Source organism: Hypanus sabinus, chromosome 23 (genome assembly GCF_030144855.1).
Source record: "Hypanus sabinus isolate sHypSab1 chromosome 23, sHypSab1.hap1, whole genome shotgun sequence".
NCBI lineage: Eukaryota > Metazoa > Chordata > Chondrichthyes > Myliobatiformes > Dasyatidae > Hypanus > Hypanus sabinus.
Genome location: NC_082728.1, coordinates 13624726 through 13640809, shown reverse-complemented (window position 1 = coordinate 13640809; position 16084 = coordinate 13624726). Strand labels below are relative to the sequence as shown.

At 42.7% G+C, this 16084-nt stretch overlaps 1 protein-coding gene across 1 annotated transcript in view; it reads right to left on the bottom strand.

Moving 5' to 3' along the window:
- LOC132379981 (synaptogyrin-2-like) overlaps positions 1-16084 on the bottom strand; it is a 54665-nt gene that overhangs the window by 11345 nt on the left and 27236 nt on the right. The window contains exons 2-3 of the mRNA XM_059948410.1: positions 15019-15256; positions 1774-1910 (exon numbers count right to left, since the gene is read on the bottom strand). Coding sequence (XP_059804393.1) covers positions 1774-1910; positions 15019-15256 — 375 coding nt within the window. The remainder of the gene's footprint in view (positions 1-1773; positions 1911-15018; positions 15257-16084) is intronic.

The window sequence follows — 16084 nt, the reverse complement described above, 5'->3', positions numbered from 1 at the left end:
TGAGCATTGTGAAAGTTGCAGTTAACTCCTGAAACATGCAAAGCGGAACATTTGCCCTTTATTTGATTCTGATTTCATGTCATGAAAAAAAGAATTTGAACTGGCGAGGCCTTCCCTCTTCCAATTACTCTAATTGCTGACCATAAGGCTGGAATTACATTATTGCAGATAACAGCTGAAGTCTGTTGAAAGCATCAATCCCTTCCGAGTGTGGGCAACAACTTAAGCTTGAGTTCAAGCTTACCGTCATTTCAAATGTCTACGTGTATACCGCAAAACGTTCCTCCAGACCAAGGTGCATATAATCACACTGTACCCATAAAGTAACATCACTACAAGTAGATTTACATAAAATAAAATATATTCCAATAGACTGGCATTTAGTACAAGGAGCATTTATGACACAAGTTAAAAAGTAAACAGTATTACACTGCTGGCACTTGATGAGATATGGGTAGTGTCCAGCAGGTCAGAAGTCCCATGGTCTGGGTGAACAAGCTACTTCCCATTCCAGCAGTCCTTCTGCCTGATGGTAGGGGGTCAAAGAGATTGTGAGGTGGATGGGAGGGCACAAAGACAATGTTGAGGGCCCTGTATACGCAGCACTCCCCATACAGGTCGACTTAACTTTCTGACAATCTCTGCTGTTAGTAACAAAACAAAGTTAAGAGGTTAAGGATAACATCAGCAGCAGGGAAGGGGATGCATGGTGACTACCCAGACGTAGTCACTTCAGTGCAAGAGGTTAGGTCATGGTCTCTCACACAAAATGCTGGAGGAACTCAGCAGGTCAGGCAGCATCTAGGAAGGGAAATGAACAGTCAACATTTCAGGCCGATATCCTTCATCAGGGCTGGAAAGGGAGGGGGAAGAAGCCATAATAAGGTGGTGGGGGAAAGGGGAATTGAGTACAAGGTGAAAGGTGATAGGTGAAGCCAGGTGTGGTGGTGTGTGGAGGAAGGGGGAGGATGAAGTGAGAAGCTGTGAGGTGATAAGTGGAAAAGGTAAACCGCTGGAGAAGAAAGAACTACTTTAGTTCGGTCTGAATACTGGGTGACGAAGAGAGGATGGCAACTATGCATTTCAATACTTAATTTATTTCTAAGATAAAAGCAAATTTATTATCGAAGTGCATATACGTTACCATATACTACTTTGAGATACATTTTCTTTCTGGCTTTTACAAGAAAATAAAGAATACAATTTATGTCAAACTTTATATAAACAAAGACTGACAAACAACCAATATGCAAAGAAAAAGGTAAACTGTGCAACCAAAAAAATAATATGGAGAACATGAGTTGTAAAGAGTCCTAGAAAGTGAGTCTGTAGATTGTAGAGGCATTTCTGAGTAGTACTGAGTGAAGTTATCCACACCGGTTCAGAAGCCTGATGGTTGTATTCTTGAACTTGGTGGAGTGGGACCTAAACTTTTTGAACCTCCTGCTCAAAGGTAGTATTGAGAAGAGGGCATGGCCTCTCATTGAAGGCACCGTCTTCTCCCCTGAGAAAGGGGTGCCTACAAAGCCGCAGGCATCTAAGTAGTTTCTACTTTTGTTGTTGTTGTTCAGTCGTTTAGTTCAGTCTGACTCTTTGTGACCTCATGGACCATAGGTCCAAAGGGTTTTCACACTAGTAGACTGCCAGGCCTTTCTTCCATGCAGATACTGCTGCTCCCCAGGTTGGGACCTGGCTGGGTTTGAACTCTGAATCATCTGCCTTGGAGTCCAGTGCTGATACCACTACACTACCAGCCGGCCGTTTTCTACTTACCCAGCTAAAAATGGAGAAGAAGGAGAAGGCAATGGCTGACCGGGCACTATCCGACCCTATAGGGAGGTCCTTAATTGCCGACACCCATTGATTGGTGAGGAAACAGAAGCCAACAAACCACAGGAAAGTCCAGAGACCTGAAAGAGGAAGAAGAGCAGGTTAGATTGCTATCACAATTACTCCGAGATAATGACCTTGAGATCAGCATCCATTATTAAGGACATCCACCATCCAGGCCACACTCTCTTCTCACTGCAGCCATTGGGCAGCAGATACAAGAGACTTGGGTCCCACACCACCAGGATCAGGAACAGTTATAACCCTTCAACCATCAGGCTCCTGAACTGGCATGGATAACATCACTCACCTCAAAGCTGAACTGATTTCACAGCCTATGGACTCACTTTCAAGGACTCTGCAACTCACGTTCTCAATATTATTTATTTACTATTATTAGATTTTCTTTGTATTTATCTTCTTCTGCACTTTGGTTGCTTGTCAGTTTTTGTGCGCAGTTTTTCACTGATTTGATTTTATTTATTTGTTCTGTGAATGCTGCCAAGAAAATGAATCTCAGGATAGTATATGGTGACATATAAATTTCATGATAGTATATGGTGACATATAAATTTCATGATAGTAAATTTACTTTGAATTTTACCATCACTGACCTTCAGATGGCATTTCACAAAATAGCATTTCTCATCAAAAGGCTCTGAACTTAGTCAATGACAGTTAGACAGTTATTAGAACACAGCACATTACAGAACTGTAAAGGCCCTTCGGCCCATAATGTTGTGCCAATATTTTAACTTACTCTAAGATCAATCTAACCTTTCTCTCCTACGTAGCCTTCCATTTTTTTTAATCATCCATGTGCCCATTCAAGTTTCATAAATGCCCCTAATTCAAGGTTCTTAACAGTGGTGCTGAGCAGCGGGATCTTGGGATTGAAGTTCATAGCTCTTTGGAAGTGGTCACACATGTCGATAAGGTGGTTTATGGAATGCTTGCTTTTATTAGTCGAGCCAAGAGGTTTATGTTGCAACTTTATGAAACTCTGGTTCGGCCACATCTCGAGTAATGCATACAGTTCCAGTCACCCTTCTACAGGAAAGCTGTTGAGGCTTTGGAGAGGGTGCGGAACAGGTTTACCAGGACGCTGCCTGGTTTAGAGGGCATGTGCTATCGTGAGAGGCTGGACAAGCATGGGCTGTTTTCTCTGGAGCACCAGCAACTGAGGGGAAATCTGCTAGAGGTATATAGAGTAGACAGGGAGTATCTGTTTCCCAGGGGGCATGCACTGAAGGTGAGAGGGGGTAGGTTTAAGGGGGATGTGAGGGGCAAGTTTTACACTCAGAGAGTCGTGGATGCCTAGAGTGCACTGGCTAGTATGGTGGCAGAGGCAAATACATGAGAGGCTTTTAAGAGACGTTTTGATAGGCACATAAATGGAGGGATATGGGCATTCTGTAGGCAGGAGGGATCAATGTTTGGGTGTTTTTGACTTGCATATTAGCTGGTTCGGCACAAATTGCCTGTTTCTGTTCTGTACTCTTCTACGTTCTAATGTATCTGCCTTTATCATCACCCCAGCAAGATGTTCCATGCACACAATACTCTCTGCGCAAAAAAGAATCTACCTCTGATATCCTGACTATACTCTCCTTCAATAATCTTAAAATTATGTGCTCTCATATTAGCCATATCCGCCCCTAGAAAATGTCTCTGGCTGCTCACTCTATCCACGCCTCTTACCATCTTGCACACCTCCATCAGGGAATGTTGATGCTCAATCTGTTTGACAGAAGAGCTTGAGACAACATACAGCACTGTTCTCAGAGAGCTCAGCTCATGTTCCTTTAATAGACAAATAAAGACGCCACTCAAACCGTTTAGCCAAAGCTAGCCTTCGAAACAATGTCACTCCCCCATTTATCTGTAACCTAGTTTCTCAGGCACTTACTAACTGCTTCCCCCACCCTCTTTCCCAGTTCTACTACCACTCAGCTACATTAGAACATAGAATATTATAGCACAGTACAGGCCCTTTGGCCCATAATACTGTGCTGACCCTTTAATCTCCTCCAAGATCAAGCTGACTCTTCCCTCCCACATAGCCCTCCATTTTTCTTTCATCTTATCTGAGAGATCTTAGATGTCCCTAATGTATTTCAGAATCAGAATCAGAATCAATATCACTGGCATATGTCATGAAATCCATTAACTTTACAGCAGCAGTACAAGATAAATAAATATAGAGGAAAAATTTACACAAAGTATATATATGTCCATTAAAAATTTAAGTTAAAAATAAGTAGTGCAAAAAAAATCAGAAATTCAGTGTTCAGTGTCCATTCAGAAACCGGATGGCAGAGGGGAAGAAGCTGTCCCTAAATCACTGAGGGTGTGCCTTCAGGCTTCTGTATCTCTTTCCTGATCGTTGCAATGAGATGAGGGAATGCTCTGGGTAATGATGGATGACGCCTTTCTAAGGCACCTCTATTACCACTTGCAGGACATTCCATGCACCTACTACTCCCTGCGTCAAAAAAAATCTTACCTCTGTACTTTCTGTCAAACACCTCCTTGTATTAGCCTTTTCTGCCCTGTGAAAATGTCTCTGGCTGTCCACTATCTATGTATCTCATCTTATACACCACTATCAAGATACCAACCTTTCTTCCTCCTTCACTCCAAAGAGTAAAGCCCTAGCTTGCTCAACCTAACCTGATAAGATATGCTCTCTAATCCAGGCACGCTGCACCCTCACTAAGGCTTCCACACCCTTCCTATAATGAGGAAACCAGAACTGAGCACAGCACTCCAGGTGTGGTCTAACCAGGGTCTTATAGAGCTGCAGCATTACCTCTTGGCTCCTGACTCAATCCCCTGACAAATGAAGGCCAACACTCCATACACCTTTTTAACCACCCAAAGAGCCAACAACCCACATATCCTTGAGAAGGGGCAGGAAGCAGAAGTCCCTAATGAAAACCAATGCAGTCACAGGAAGAACATGCAAACTCCACACAGGCAGGATCAGAATCAAACCCAGGTTGCTGGGGCAGTGGGATTGCTGAACTAACAAATACCAGGGCTTGTCCAAACGTGCACCTGTCTCAACCCATGCATTGACCAGGCCTGGACAAAAGGGAGGGGGGGCAGTGGGTGGCTTAGAATACGCACTGCAAAAGAGAGCTCCAAACTAATTCAAAGCATCAAACCAGTGGGTGAAGAAAAACGAGGCAAGGAAGAACAAGGACATCTCCAAATGGCAGTGCCGCATGAAAGGTGGCATCCATCTTTAAGGAAACTCACCACCCAGGACATGCCCTCTTCTCAGTACAACCATGAGGGAGGAGATCGCAATCAGAATCAGATTTAATATCACTGGCACATGTCATGAAGTGTATTAACTTTGTAGCAGCAGTACAATGCAATACATAATAGAGAGAAAAAAGAAAAACTGAATTACAGTGTATAAATTAGTTAAATCAGTAGTGCAAAACAAGGAAATTAGAAAGTAGTGTTCATGGGTTCGATGTCCATTCAGAAATCTGACAGCAGAGGGGAAGAAGAACTACACTCAATTTTTATTCTTCCATTAACACTACCTCACAATTTTACTCTTTTTTAAAAAAAATATACATTTCTTATTCAAGTTTCAAGTTTATTTATCACACGTACATCGAAACATAGTAAATGGCATTGTTAGAGTCAACAACCAACACACACAAGGGTAGCCTGCAAATGCCGCCTCACATTCTGGAGACAATATAGCATTCCCACAATTGTAACTTACTGTATAGTCATGTTTGATGTATTGCACTATACTCTTGCCACAAAACTACAAATTTCATGACATATGTCAGTAAACATAAACTCAATTCTGATTCTGAAGCAATACTGGGTTAGCTCTAAACTAGCAACCCAAGAACAGGAAAGCCAGCATTCTTCTCTACTGTAAGTTGATAATATTGAAAGTTTGGAACAGGTGACACACTGGATTTCAGGAGAGCGGATCTCAGACGTGAAAGCTTTCGTGAGAAAGGAACAACTTGTGAAAGATGTACACTGAATAGAAATGCTTTTGGGGGAAATGACATTGCACCTTGAAGAGCAAACACGAGGAAATCTGCAGATGCTGGAAATTCAAACAACACACACAAAATGCTGGTGGAACGCAGCAGGCCAGGCAGCATCTATAGGGAGAAGCACTGTCGACGTTTTGGGCCGAGACCCTTCGTCCTGACCAGCATTTTGTATGTGTTGTTTGCACTTTGAAGTCTAATCTAAAATGCAGAAGAACAAAAATAAAACAGGTTGGATTAAAGGGAAATAAGGAAGTGTGGTGAGGCAGAAAGAAATTGAGAAGGGAAGGGTGTATATAGTTCAGAACCAACAGGAAATGTGATTGGGAGATTTTAAGATTAGTACTAACCAGTAAGAGGATCAGGGAAGGAAGCTGAGAGCAGTATAATGAATAAAGCACTGCTCAAAATCGACGGGAGTGAGCAAAGGATATGAGGAGCGTGGGATGGTCAAGTTACCAATGCTGGTAGAAACTGATGTTGAAAGAAGAATTCTTACAGCAAAACCATTATTACAGTACTATCTCTAAAAACAACTTACATGGGGCAGCAAACCTCATCACAGGACAGAAAGACATGATGAAAGGATCTATGGGTGCTGTTGTGCACAAGCCTCTGATGATTTCAAAAGATAGTAAGACAGTTGGCCGAGGGCACTGCAAATCCTTTTCCACCACAACCTGGGCTGAATGAAGCTAGCAAACACCTCTCTTGGTTAAAGAAAGGATGAAACTCAAATTACAGATAGGTTTATGTCATTTTGTCTGGAAGGCTGGAGAACTTGGGGCAGAAGAAGAATGTGGAATGATAAGGTGTGTTAGGAGAGCCGGCATGGGTCAGAGATACATCAGATTACCATTCGCCAATTGTGAGGTTAAGTGAAAGGGCGATGTTGCAGTGATTATCCACCCAACTGCCCTGTACACAGGGTCAAAAGGCGCGTGAGCCGTATTGGTTCGATCGCGAGAATGCGGCAACTCCGTATGCAACCAACTGATCGCTGGTGAATCGATCAGGCTTCCTATGGGCAGAGTACGCTCTTCTCACACGGGCTTTCCAGTGTGCGTATTTTCATCTTGGTGGGCTTGGCTTGTTACTCACGCCCTGCAAGTTGCCCAGCGTGTGGAGTAGCTAACAAGACTCAGTAAAAACATTTAATCCTACTGCTCCATACATACGTAACTGTCAATGCCCATTGAAGAATGGCAAGGTTTAAGGACACAGCTCCCTAAAGTGATGAAGAAGGCGCATGGTCGGCTTGCCTTAATCATACAGAGTATTGAGTACAAGAGTTGGGGCACCATGTAGGGCATTTCTGAGACAGCATATGGAGTTTTGTGTGTAGTCTAATCACCATTCTCCAGGGAGGATGTGGTTAAGCTAGACAGGGTGCAAAAAGATACACAACAATTTTACCTGGACTGGAGGGCTTGAGTTAGAAGGAGCGACAGGATAAGATTATCCTCATAGAGAGTTCAGAAGTGGAGAGAGCGAGCAGTTTAAAATTCCTGAATGTCAAGTTATCTGAAGACCTAACCTGGTGCCAACATATCGACGTAGTTATAAAGAAGGCCAGACAGCAACTTCTTCATTTGGAGCTTGAAGAGCTTGATCCGATTCCTAAATGGACATCAAATCCGTGAACACTACCTCAATTTTAATATATATTATTTCTGGTTTCTTTGCACAGTCTATCCATATACTTAAGTGATTTACTAATTTTTTTCCCTCTTCTTCTATATTGCATTCAACTGCTGCTGCTAAGTTAACAAATTTCACAACATATGTGGGTGATAATAAACTTGATTCTGACTGTTTTCCCTGGAGTGGGGAGTGTTGACCATAAAGGGGTGACCTGAGGCGAGGCTCAGTAAAGCAGCCAGCACAATCCAAGACATAAGCCACCCCTACGTTTGCTCTTTGCCCCTCTTCCTTTGGGACAGCGTACAGAAGCCCGAGAACATGTGCCACTAGGCTCAGGGCAGTTCTGAGACCATTGAACAGTTTACAGTAAGATGGGATGGACTCTTGACCTCACAGTCTACCTCTTTATGATGGTGCCTCACGCTGTCTGCCTACACTGTCTCAGTAACACTGGCACTTTATTCAGCTTTCCCTTGTAATTCCTCAATGCACTAATGTCACAAATTGATCCACCTCCATATGAACGATTTGCAAGACAAGTCTTTCCACCGTCTCCCGGTAAATATTACAATAATAAAACTACTTAGAGATTTATAAATTCATGACCAGTATGTTGAAGGTGTATGGTGTTAGAGCGTATTCTGGAGCTAGGGTATACAGCAAATATTAATTTCAACAGCAGCCATTCTTCAGATCTGACTGTGGAATGCAGATGGAATTTAAAAATGCAGCTCTGAACAATGAGCTTCCTGGAGTTGCAGATTGGGGTCAATCCACTTGGACCTCACATGTCTGCCTGTGCACGAATGCAGCCTAGAGTCAGTGGGGATTGACATTCATTTTGGGTGACTGGTGTGTGGGTACAAAGAAGGTGGTGTTTGAAAATTATATGCAACTCAAAGGAAGCATTGTAGGTACATTGTAACTATAGGATTGTCCTGCTGCTATCTTTGAACTTTTAGCAAATAAAAATGTCATGTAATATTGGGTCAGACAGGCCTCTTCTTCTAAGAGCGTCTCGAATATGATACCACCTGCTGTGTTTGATGGATTAGCACTTCTATATCCACTAGCTTCAGTGTCTCTGGTGACTTTGTTCACGTCACAACAATTGGTCACAGTCTTGTTTTTTTTAAAAAACCAGGGCAGGGTAGTCTAAAAACTAGAGGGCACAGGTTTAAGGTGAGAGCGGAAAGATTTAGAGGTGACTTGAGGGGCAAGTTTTTCCACACAAGAGTGGTGGGTACAAGGAATGAGCTGCCCAAGGAAGCATTAAACTTTAAAAGACAATCGGACAGGTTTATTGATGAGAAAGGATTACATGCATATGGGCCAAATGGGACTAGCTCAGTTAGGCATCTTGATCAACATGGACAAGTTAGGCCAAAGGGCTAGAGCCCATGCTGTACAACTCTACGTCTGGCCTAATAAGTAGCTGAAGGATAAATAGGGGTGATAGGGGTAGAGACATTGGAGATTCATTGCCTCCAGAGATGAAGATAATAGTTCACCTGTTTCCTTAACAACTTGTAGGATGGAACAGTTGAGGTATACACCAATGCCATCAAAGCAGGTTCAATAGCCAAAGTAGGTACGAGGGGCCACATGATAACGTAGCGCTTAGCACACCGCTTTACAGGACCAGCAACCCAGGTTCAATTCCCACTGCTGCCTGCAAGGAGTTTGTGCGTTCACCCTGTGACCGTATGGTTTTCCTCCGGGTGCTCCGGTTTCCTCCCACAGTCCAAAGACGTACCAGTTGGCAGGTTAATTAGTCATTGCAAATTGTCCAGTGATTAGACTCGGATTAGATCAAATACTCAGTGCTATATCTCAATAAATAAGAAACTGGATGATGGGATGAAGGTGAAATGTGGTGATCACTTTTTAGACAAACTGAATGAATTCTTACTCAGACAAGTGATGCAGGACTAGAAATCCCAGAAAAAGGATACAGAAATCCAAACGTTTGGCAAAACAGTGAATGCGTTACAGCCTGGTGTGGAAACACCAATCCCCAAGAATGGAAAAGCCTGCAAAATGTGGCTGATACAGCCCAGTCCCTCCCCACCATCGAGCACATCTACAAGGATGCTGTCAGCAGAGAACAACACCCAGTATCAGGGACCCCCACCATCCCGGCCACGCTCTCTTCTCGTTGCTGCCATCAGGAAGAGGGTACAGGTGAAGCAGGTCCCACACCACCAGATTCAGGAACTGTCATTACCCTTCAACATCAGGCCCCTTTGCTCACCTCAACACTAAACTAACTCCATGATCTATGTCTCATTTTCAAGGACTCTACAGCTTATGCTGTCAGTATTATTTATTAATTGTATTTTTTGTATTTGCGAGGTTTGTCTTCTTTTGCCCATTGATTGTCAGTCTTGGTGTGCAGTTTTCAATGGTTCTATTGTATTTCTTTGTTCTACTGTGAACGCCTGCTAGGCAGCAAATCTCAGGGTTATACATGATGACATACATATACCTAGATAATAAATTTACTTTGGACGTTGATAAGTTTCCATGGATCAGTGGCCTTCTATTCAAACCTAATTAGCAGCTGTGCATCTCCAAGTGAAAACGTAGAGAGATCAATTATTCGATAAGTATATTTATTGCTTCCGTGAGCCAACACTACAGTTTTACTGCAGACAGGAGAGTAAACTTCAAAAACCCTACCGAAGTTTCTGCATACAACTGTGCTGCAGCCGTTAATGCAGCTGGCACTCAGATCCAGTTCTGTTGACCTCTGTTGCAGCCTGTGGGGAGTTTCTAAGTTCTGCCTGTGACTGGATGGGTTTCATAACAGGACCAATCAGTATTTCAGGGAATGGGTAGGGCACCGTTTACACTGTTAAATATTAGTTATGACTTTTTAAATGAATCATTGTTTAGTGTGGGAGTGTATTTACACTGTAATTTGATATATCTTTGGCCTGAATCAGCCAGTCACATTTATGGAAATGGTTAACACAAAGAAAGTCTGCAGATGCTGGAAATCCACAATAAATCACACACACAAAATGCTGGAGAAACTCAGCAGGTCAGGCAGTAAATATGGAAAAGAATAAACAGTTGATGTTTCAGGTCACGACCCTTCATCAGGACTGAGAAGGAAGGGGGAAGATGCCAGGGGGGAGAGGAAGCTGGAAGGTGATGGGTGAAGCCAGGGAAAGGTCAAGGGCTGGAGAGGAAGGAATCTGATAAGAGAGGAGAGTGGGCCATAGGAGAAAGGGAAGGAGGATACCTAGAGGTAATAGGCAGGTTTATGACGGGTCTCACCAATGTAGAGGAGACCGCATCAGGAGCACTATACACAATAGATGACCCCAGCAGATTCACAGGTGAAGGAAGTGTTGCCTCACCCAGAAGGACTTTGGGGCCCTGAATGGAGATGAGGGAGGAGGTGCATGGGTAAGTGTAGTACTTTGGCCGCCTGCAGGGATAAGTGTCTGGAAGGGGATTAGTGTGAAGGGATAAATAGACAAGGGATTGACGGAGGGAACAATCCCTGTGGAAAGCGGTGGGGGGAGGGGGGCATAAAAATATATTTAGTAGTAGGATCCCTTTGAAGATGGTGGAAGTTGCATTGGATGATGTGTTGGGACACGGGAGCAGATGGGGTGGCAGGTAAGGACGAGAGGGACTCTGTTACCGTTAAAGCACCGGGAAGATGGGGTGAGCATGCATGTCTGGGAAAATGGAGGAGATGTGGGTGAGAGCAGCATCAACAGTGGAGGGAGGGGAAACCCTGTTTTTTTTAAAGGAGGAGGACATCTCTGGTGTCCTGGAATGGAAACCTGCGTCCTGGGAACAGATGTTGCAGAGGCAAAGGAACCGAGAAAAGGGATTAGAATTTTTTTACAAGAGGTAGGGTGGGAAGAGGTATACTCGAGATAACTTTTGAAATCAGTAGGCTTGTAAAAGATTTAAAAGTTAAGAGTTGGAAAGGAAAGTGGCTGCAGGCTTCCGACACTCAGCTAAGAGGTCAAATCACACCTTCAACATCAACACAAACAACAGCAACAAAAGGGGAAGAAAGAAGGGGCGGTGAGTGTAACTAAAGTAAGGAAAGTGCTTGAATTTTAATGGAATATCAGAGCCTACATGGCAACAGAACCAAAGTTCAAAGTTCAAATTAAATTCACCTGTGATGGACTGGGCCGTATCCACTACTTTTTGGAGGAATTTCCATTCAAGGGCATTGCTGTTTCCATACCAAGCTATGATGCAGCCAGTCAACACACCACACATCTACAGAAGTTGGTGCAAATCACAGTGCACAAGACTGCTCCAGATTGAAGTACAATGACTTGTATTATGCCCTCATGAAGGAACAACGTTAAAGATTTTCATACTGTTCATCTTTAGTCTCAGTTACCAGGTCTTGAGGGCCTTAGTCATAGAGTGACGTTGGACAGGCTACAACTTTACTCCATGGAACGTAGGTGGTGGAAGGGTAACCTTATCAAAGTATAAAATCATGAGCCGTACAAATGGGATGAATGCCCACATGCTTTTTTTGTATGGAAAGAGAACTAAAAAGAAAGAGGGGGTAGATTTAAGGGGTGAGGGGAAAAAAAGATTTAAAAAGGGGCTCAAGGGGTAACTTCTTCACAGAGGGTAGTGCGTGTTGCTGCCCAAGGTAGAGACAGATACAAAAACAATGGTTAAGTACACTGATGGGAGGAGGATAAGCGAGATGTGGGCATCAACACAGATAAACCATAGTTTGCATGGGAAGGATAGGCTGAGGGGCCTCTTTCCATGAAGTTTACTCTGTGGATCTAAGCTGCAAACATCCTTGAGTATTGTTGGTAAAAACAAGAGGTTCTGCAGATGCTGGGAATCCAGAGAAACACACAAAATGCTGGAGGAACCTAGCAGGTCAGGCAGCATTGACGGAGATACTACCCGACTACTGTGCTCTCGTCCAATTCTCATTTATGCCTTCATTTACCAAGTCAGCTAGTCAATTTGTGAAATAGAGCACGCAGCTTACCTTTCTTGCTGCCCTCTTCAAAATTCAAAAGGAAATTTATTATCAAAGTATGTATGTGTCACCATATACCTCTCTGAGATTCATTTTCATCCAGGCATTCACAGTAAAGACAAAAAGTACACTAGAATCAATGAAAAATGCACACCACTAATGTGCAAATGAAGATAAACTGTGCAAATACAATATATACAGTGCCTGTAAAAAGTATCCACCCCCCACTTTGGAAGTTTTCATGTTTTATTGTTTTACAACATTGAATCACAGTAGATTTAATTTGGCTTTTTTGTCACTGACCAACAGAAAAGACTCTTTCATGTGAAAGTGAAAATGCATTTCTATAATTCGGTCTAAATTTATTACAATGATTAAATACAAAAATAATGGATTGCATAACTATTCACCCCCTTCAAGCAGGTATTTAGTAGATTCAACTTTGGCAGCAATTACAACCTCGAGTCTGTGTAGATAGGTCTTTGTACATCTGGACACTACAATTTTTCCACATTCTTCTTTGCAAAACTGCTCAAGCTCTGTCAGATTGCAAGGGGATAGTGAGTGAACAGCCCTTTTCAACTCCAGCCACAAAATCTCAATTAGATTGAGGTCCGGATTCTGACTTGGCCACTCCAGGTCACTAACTTTGTAATTTTTAAGCCATTCCTGATTGGTTTTATGCTTGGTGTTACTGACTTGCTGGAAAACAAATCTTCTCCCAAGTCGCAGTTCTCTTGCAGACTGCATCAGGTTTTCCTCCAGGATTTCCCTGTATTTTGCTGCATTCATTTTACCCTCCACCTTCACAAGCCTTCCAGGGCCTGCTGCACTGAAGCATCCCCACAGCTCGATGCAGCCACCACCGTGCTTCACAGTAGGGAGGGTGTACATTTTTAATGATACGCAGTGTTTGGCTTACACTAAACTTTGCATTTATTCTTATTGCCAAAAAGCTCAATCTTGGTTTCATCAGACCACTGTACCTTCTTGCAGCTGACTTCCAAGTCTCCCACATGCCTTCTGCCAAACTCTAGCTGAGATTTCATGTGAGTTTTTCTCAGCAGTGGCTTTCTCTTTGCCACTCTCCCGTGACACTGTGACTGGTGAAGCACCTGGTCTTTCACATCTCAGCCACTGAAGTTTGTAACTCCTGCAGAGTTGTCACAGGTCACTTGGTAGCCTCCCTCACTAGTGATCACTTAGTTTTTGAGGACGGCCTGCTCGAGGCAGATTTACAGCTGTGCCATAATCTTTCCATTTCTTGATGATTGACTTAACTGTACTGAAAGGGATATTCAGTGACTTGGACATTTTCTTGGATCCATCTCTTGAATTGTGCTTTTCAACAACCTTTTTGTGGGGTTGGTTGGAGTGCTGTTTTGTCTTCATGGCGTAGTTTTTACAGGATACTGACTCACCAGCAGTTGGACTTTCCAGCTACAGGTGTACTTTTACTACAGCTTGACCTCAACAGGTCTCCAAAAGCAGATCTCCATTTGACTTCTTATTTCTAATTCAAATTATTTGACTTCTAAAACCAACTGACTGAACCAGTGATGATGTGATGTATTATATTGAAGGGGGTGAATACCCATGCAATCAACTATTTGTTTTATATTTGTAATTAATTTAGATCACTGTAGAGATCTGTTTTCACTTTGATGTGAAAGGGCTACAGAAATAGTAACATGAATGCTAAATCAGATATATAAATTTCATTTTGCAATGAAGCAGCAAACCCAAGAACTTCATGTGATGTTCCAATTTAAATAACCAATGGAACTTCTAATCAGGAAGGAAACTCCCATATAAAACGGATGTTGAAAGGCCTAGATAGATGTGGAAAGGGTGAGTCTTATGTTGGGGGAGCCCAGGACCAGAAGGCACAGCCTCAGAATACAAGGATGTCCCTTTAGAACAGAGGTGAGGAGGAATTTCTTTATCTAAATGGTGATGAATCTGTGAAACTGAGGTTGTGAAGACTACCCAGGCTGCTGTGCTCCATGCTGGCTAATATGACGAACTGATAAGCAAGGCTTTGGGCCTACACTGGACTGCTCCGGAGTTCGGATCTGAGGATTCATTTTTGGTTCAGAATGTTGTTGTTCGCTTCAATTACTTGCACGACTTGTATTTTTTTTTACTTTTTCTTGCGTATCGAGTGTTGGTCTTTTATTTTTATTATTGTTCTTTTAAATGGGTTATTTTGGGTGTCTTGCTTTGTGGCTACCTGTGAGCAAACAAATCTCAAGGTTGTATAATTTATATATTCTTTGATAATAAATAAACTTGAACCCATTGCCACAAAGGGCTGTTGGGGCCAAGTCATTGGGTATATGTAAACTGGGGGTCGATAGGTTCTTGATTAGTAAGGGCGTCGTGAAGGCAGGAGAATGGGGTTGATGGGGAAAATGATTCAGCTATGATGGATTGGCAGACTTGATGGGCCGAATGGCCTAATTCTGCTCCTATGTCAAATATCTTAAAACAAAGAGCAGAAGTTGTTACCTGAAATTCCAAGATCAGCCATGACGATCTGTTTGCGTTGGTTGACGTTGCTGATCTGCTGGAAGTAGACATCAAGAGAAAAGAAGACAATGCAGATGATAAATGCAAGCACTCCGATGCCTACACCGTAATGACAGGCATCTACATTGTCATTGAAGATGCAATGCAGTTTTTCAGACACTGGGAAATTCAAATAACCCTCGCTAGAGATGCAGCCGAACACAACGATTGAGAAGACCTGCAGGAAAACAAGAACAAAAAAAAACCTTAATTTTCACAAACTAAGACATTCCGACTTCACAACCTCAAACCACTGCTTTCCAGGCACTCTGAGATGAAAGGTGATTTCCTTCTGCTCCTGTGAAGAATGAGAGGCTGAGTTTGAGTGAGACTAAAACTAGAGGTCATAGGTTAAGATTCGAGATTCAAAAACTTTATTGTCATTCTAACTGTACATCAGCTCTGCAGGGCAGAATGAGACAGCGTTTCCCAGGAGCAGTGCAATCAAAACATAACAAACACAACACTAAATAATAAATATAACAATAAACAGTAAAACACAACAGCCACATGTCAGTTAAAAACAAGTTATAAGGGTGAAAGGTGAAATATTTAAGTGCAGCGTGATGGAGAACTTTTCCACAGAGTAGGTTTGAGTGAGGGACAAGCTGCCAGTGGAAATGGTGGATTTGGATTTGGATTTGATTTCAACACTAAAGAGAAATTTGGATAAGTACATGGACCCATAATCAACTTTTTTTCAGAACAGTTTCTTCCCCTCTGCCATCAAATTTTTTTGAATGGTCCACAAACAGTACTTTGCGGGACTTCCGGTAAGATGGCGATTGCTTAGCTGCTCCGAACTTTTGTTCCGTTCCTGTCGCTATCTTTGCACTAAATGTCTCCATTTTTTAAACCTTAGTCGGGAACTTTCTCGGTACCTCTTTCTTGCCTGTGAACACCTCTAACTTACAATGTCTAGCAAGAGCTCTAAATCCGGGAGAAAGGAAGCTACGGCTCTCTTAGACGAGACGCTGGCTGCGCTCGGACAGCTCCGAGACAAAAT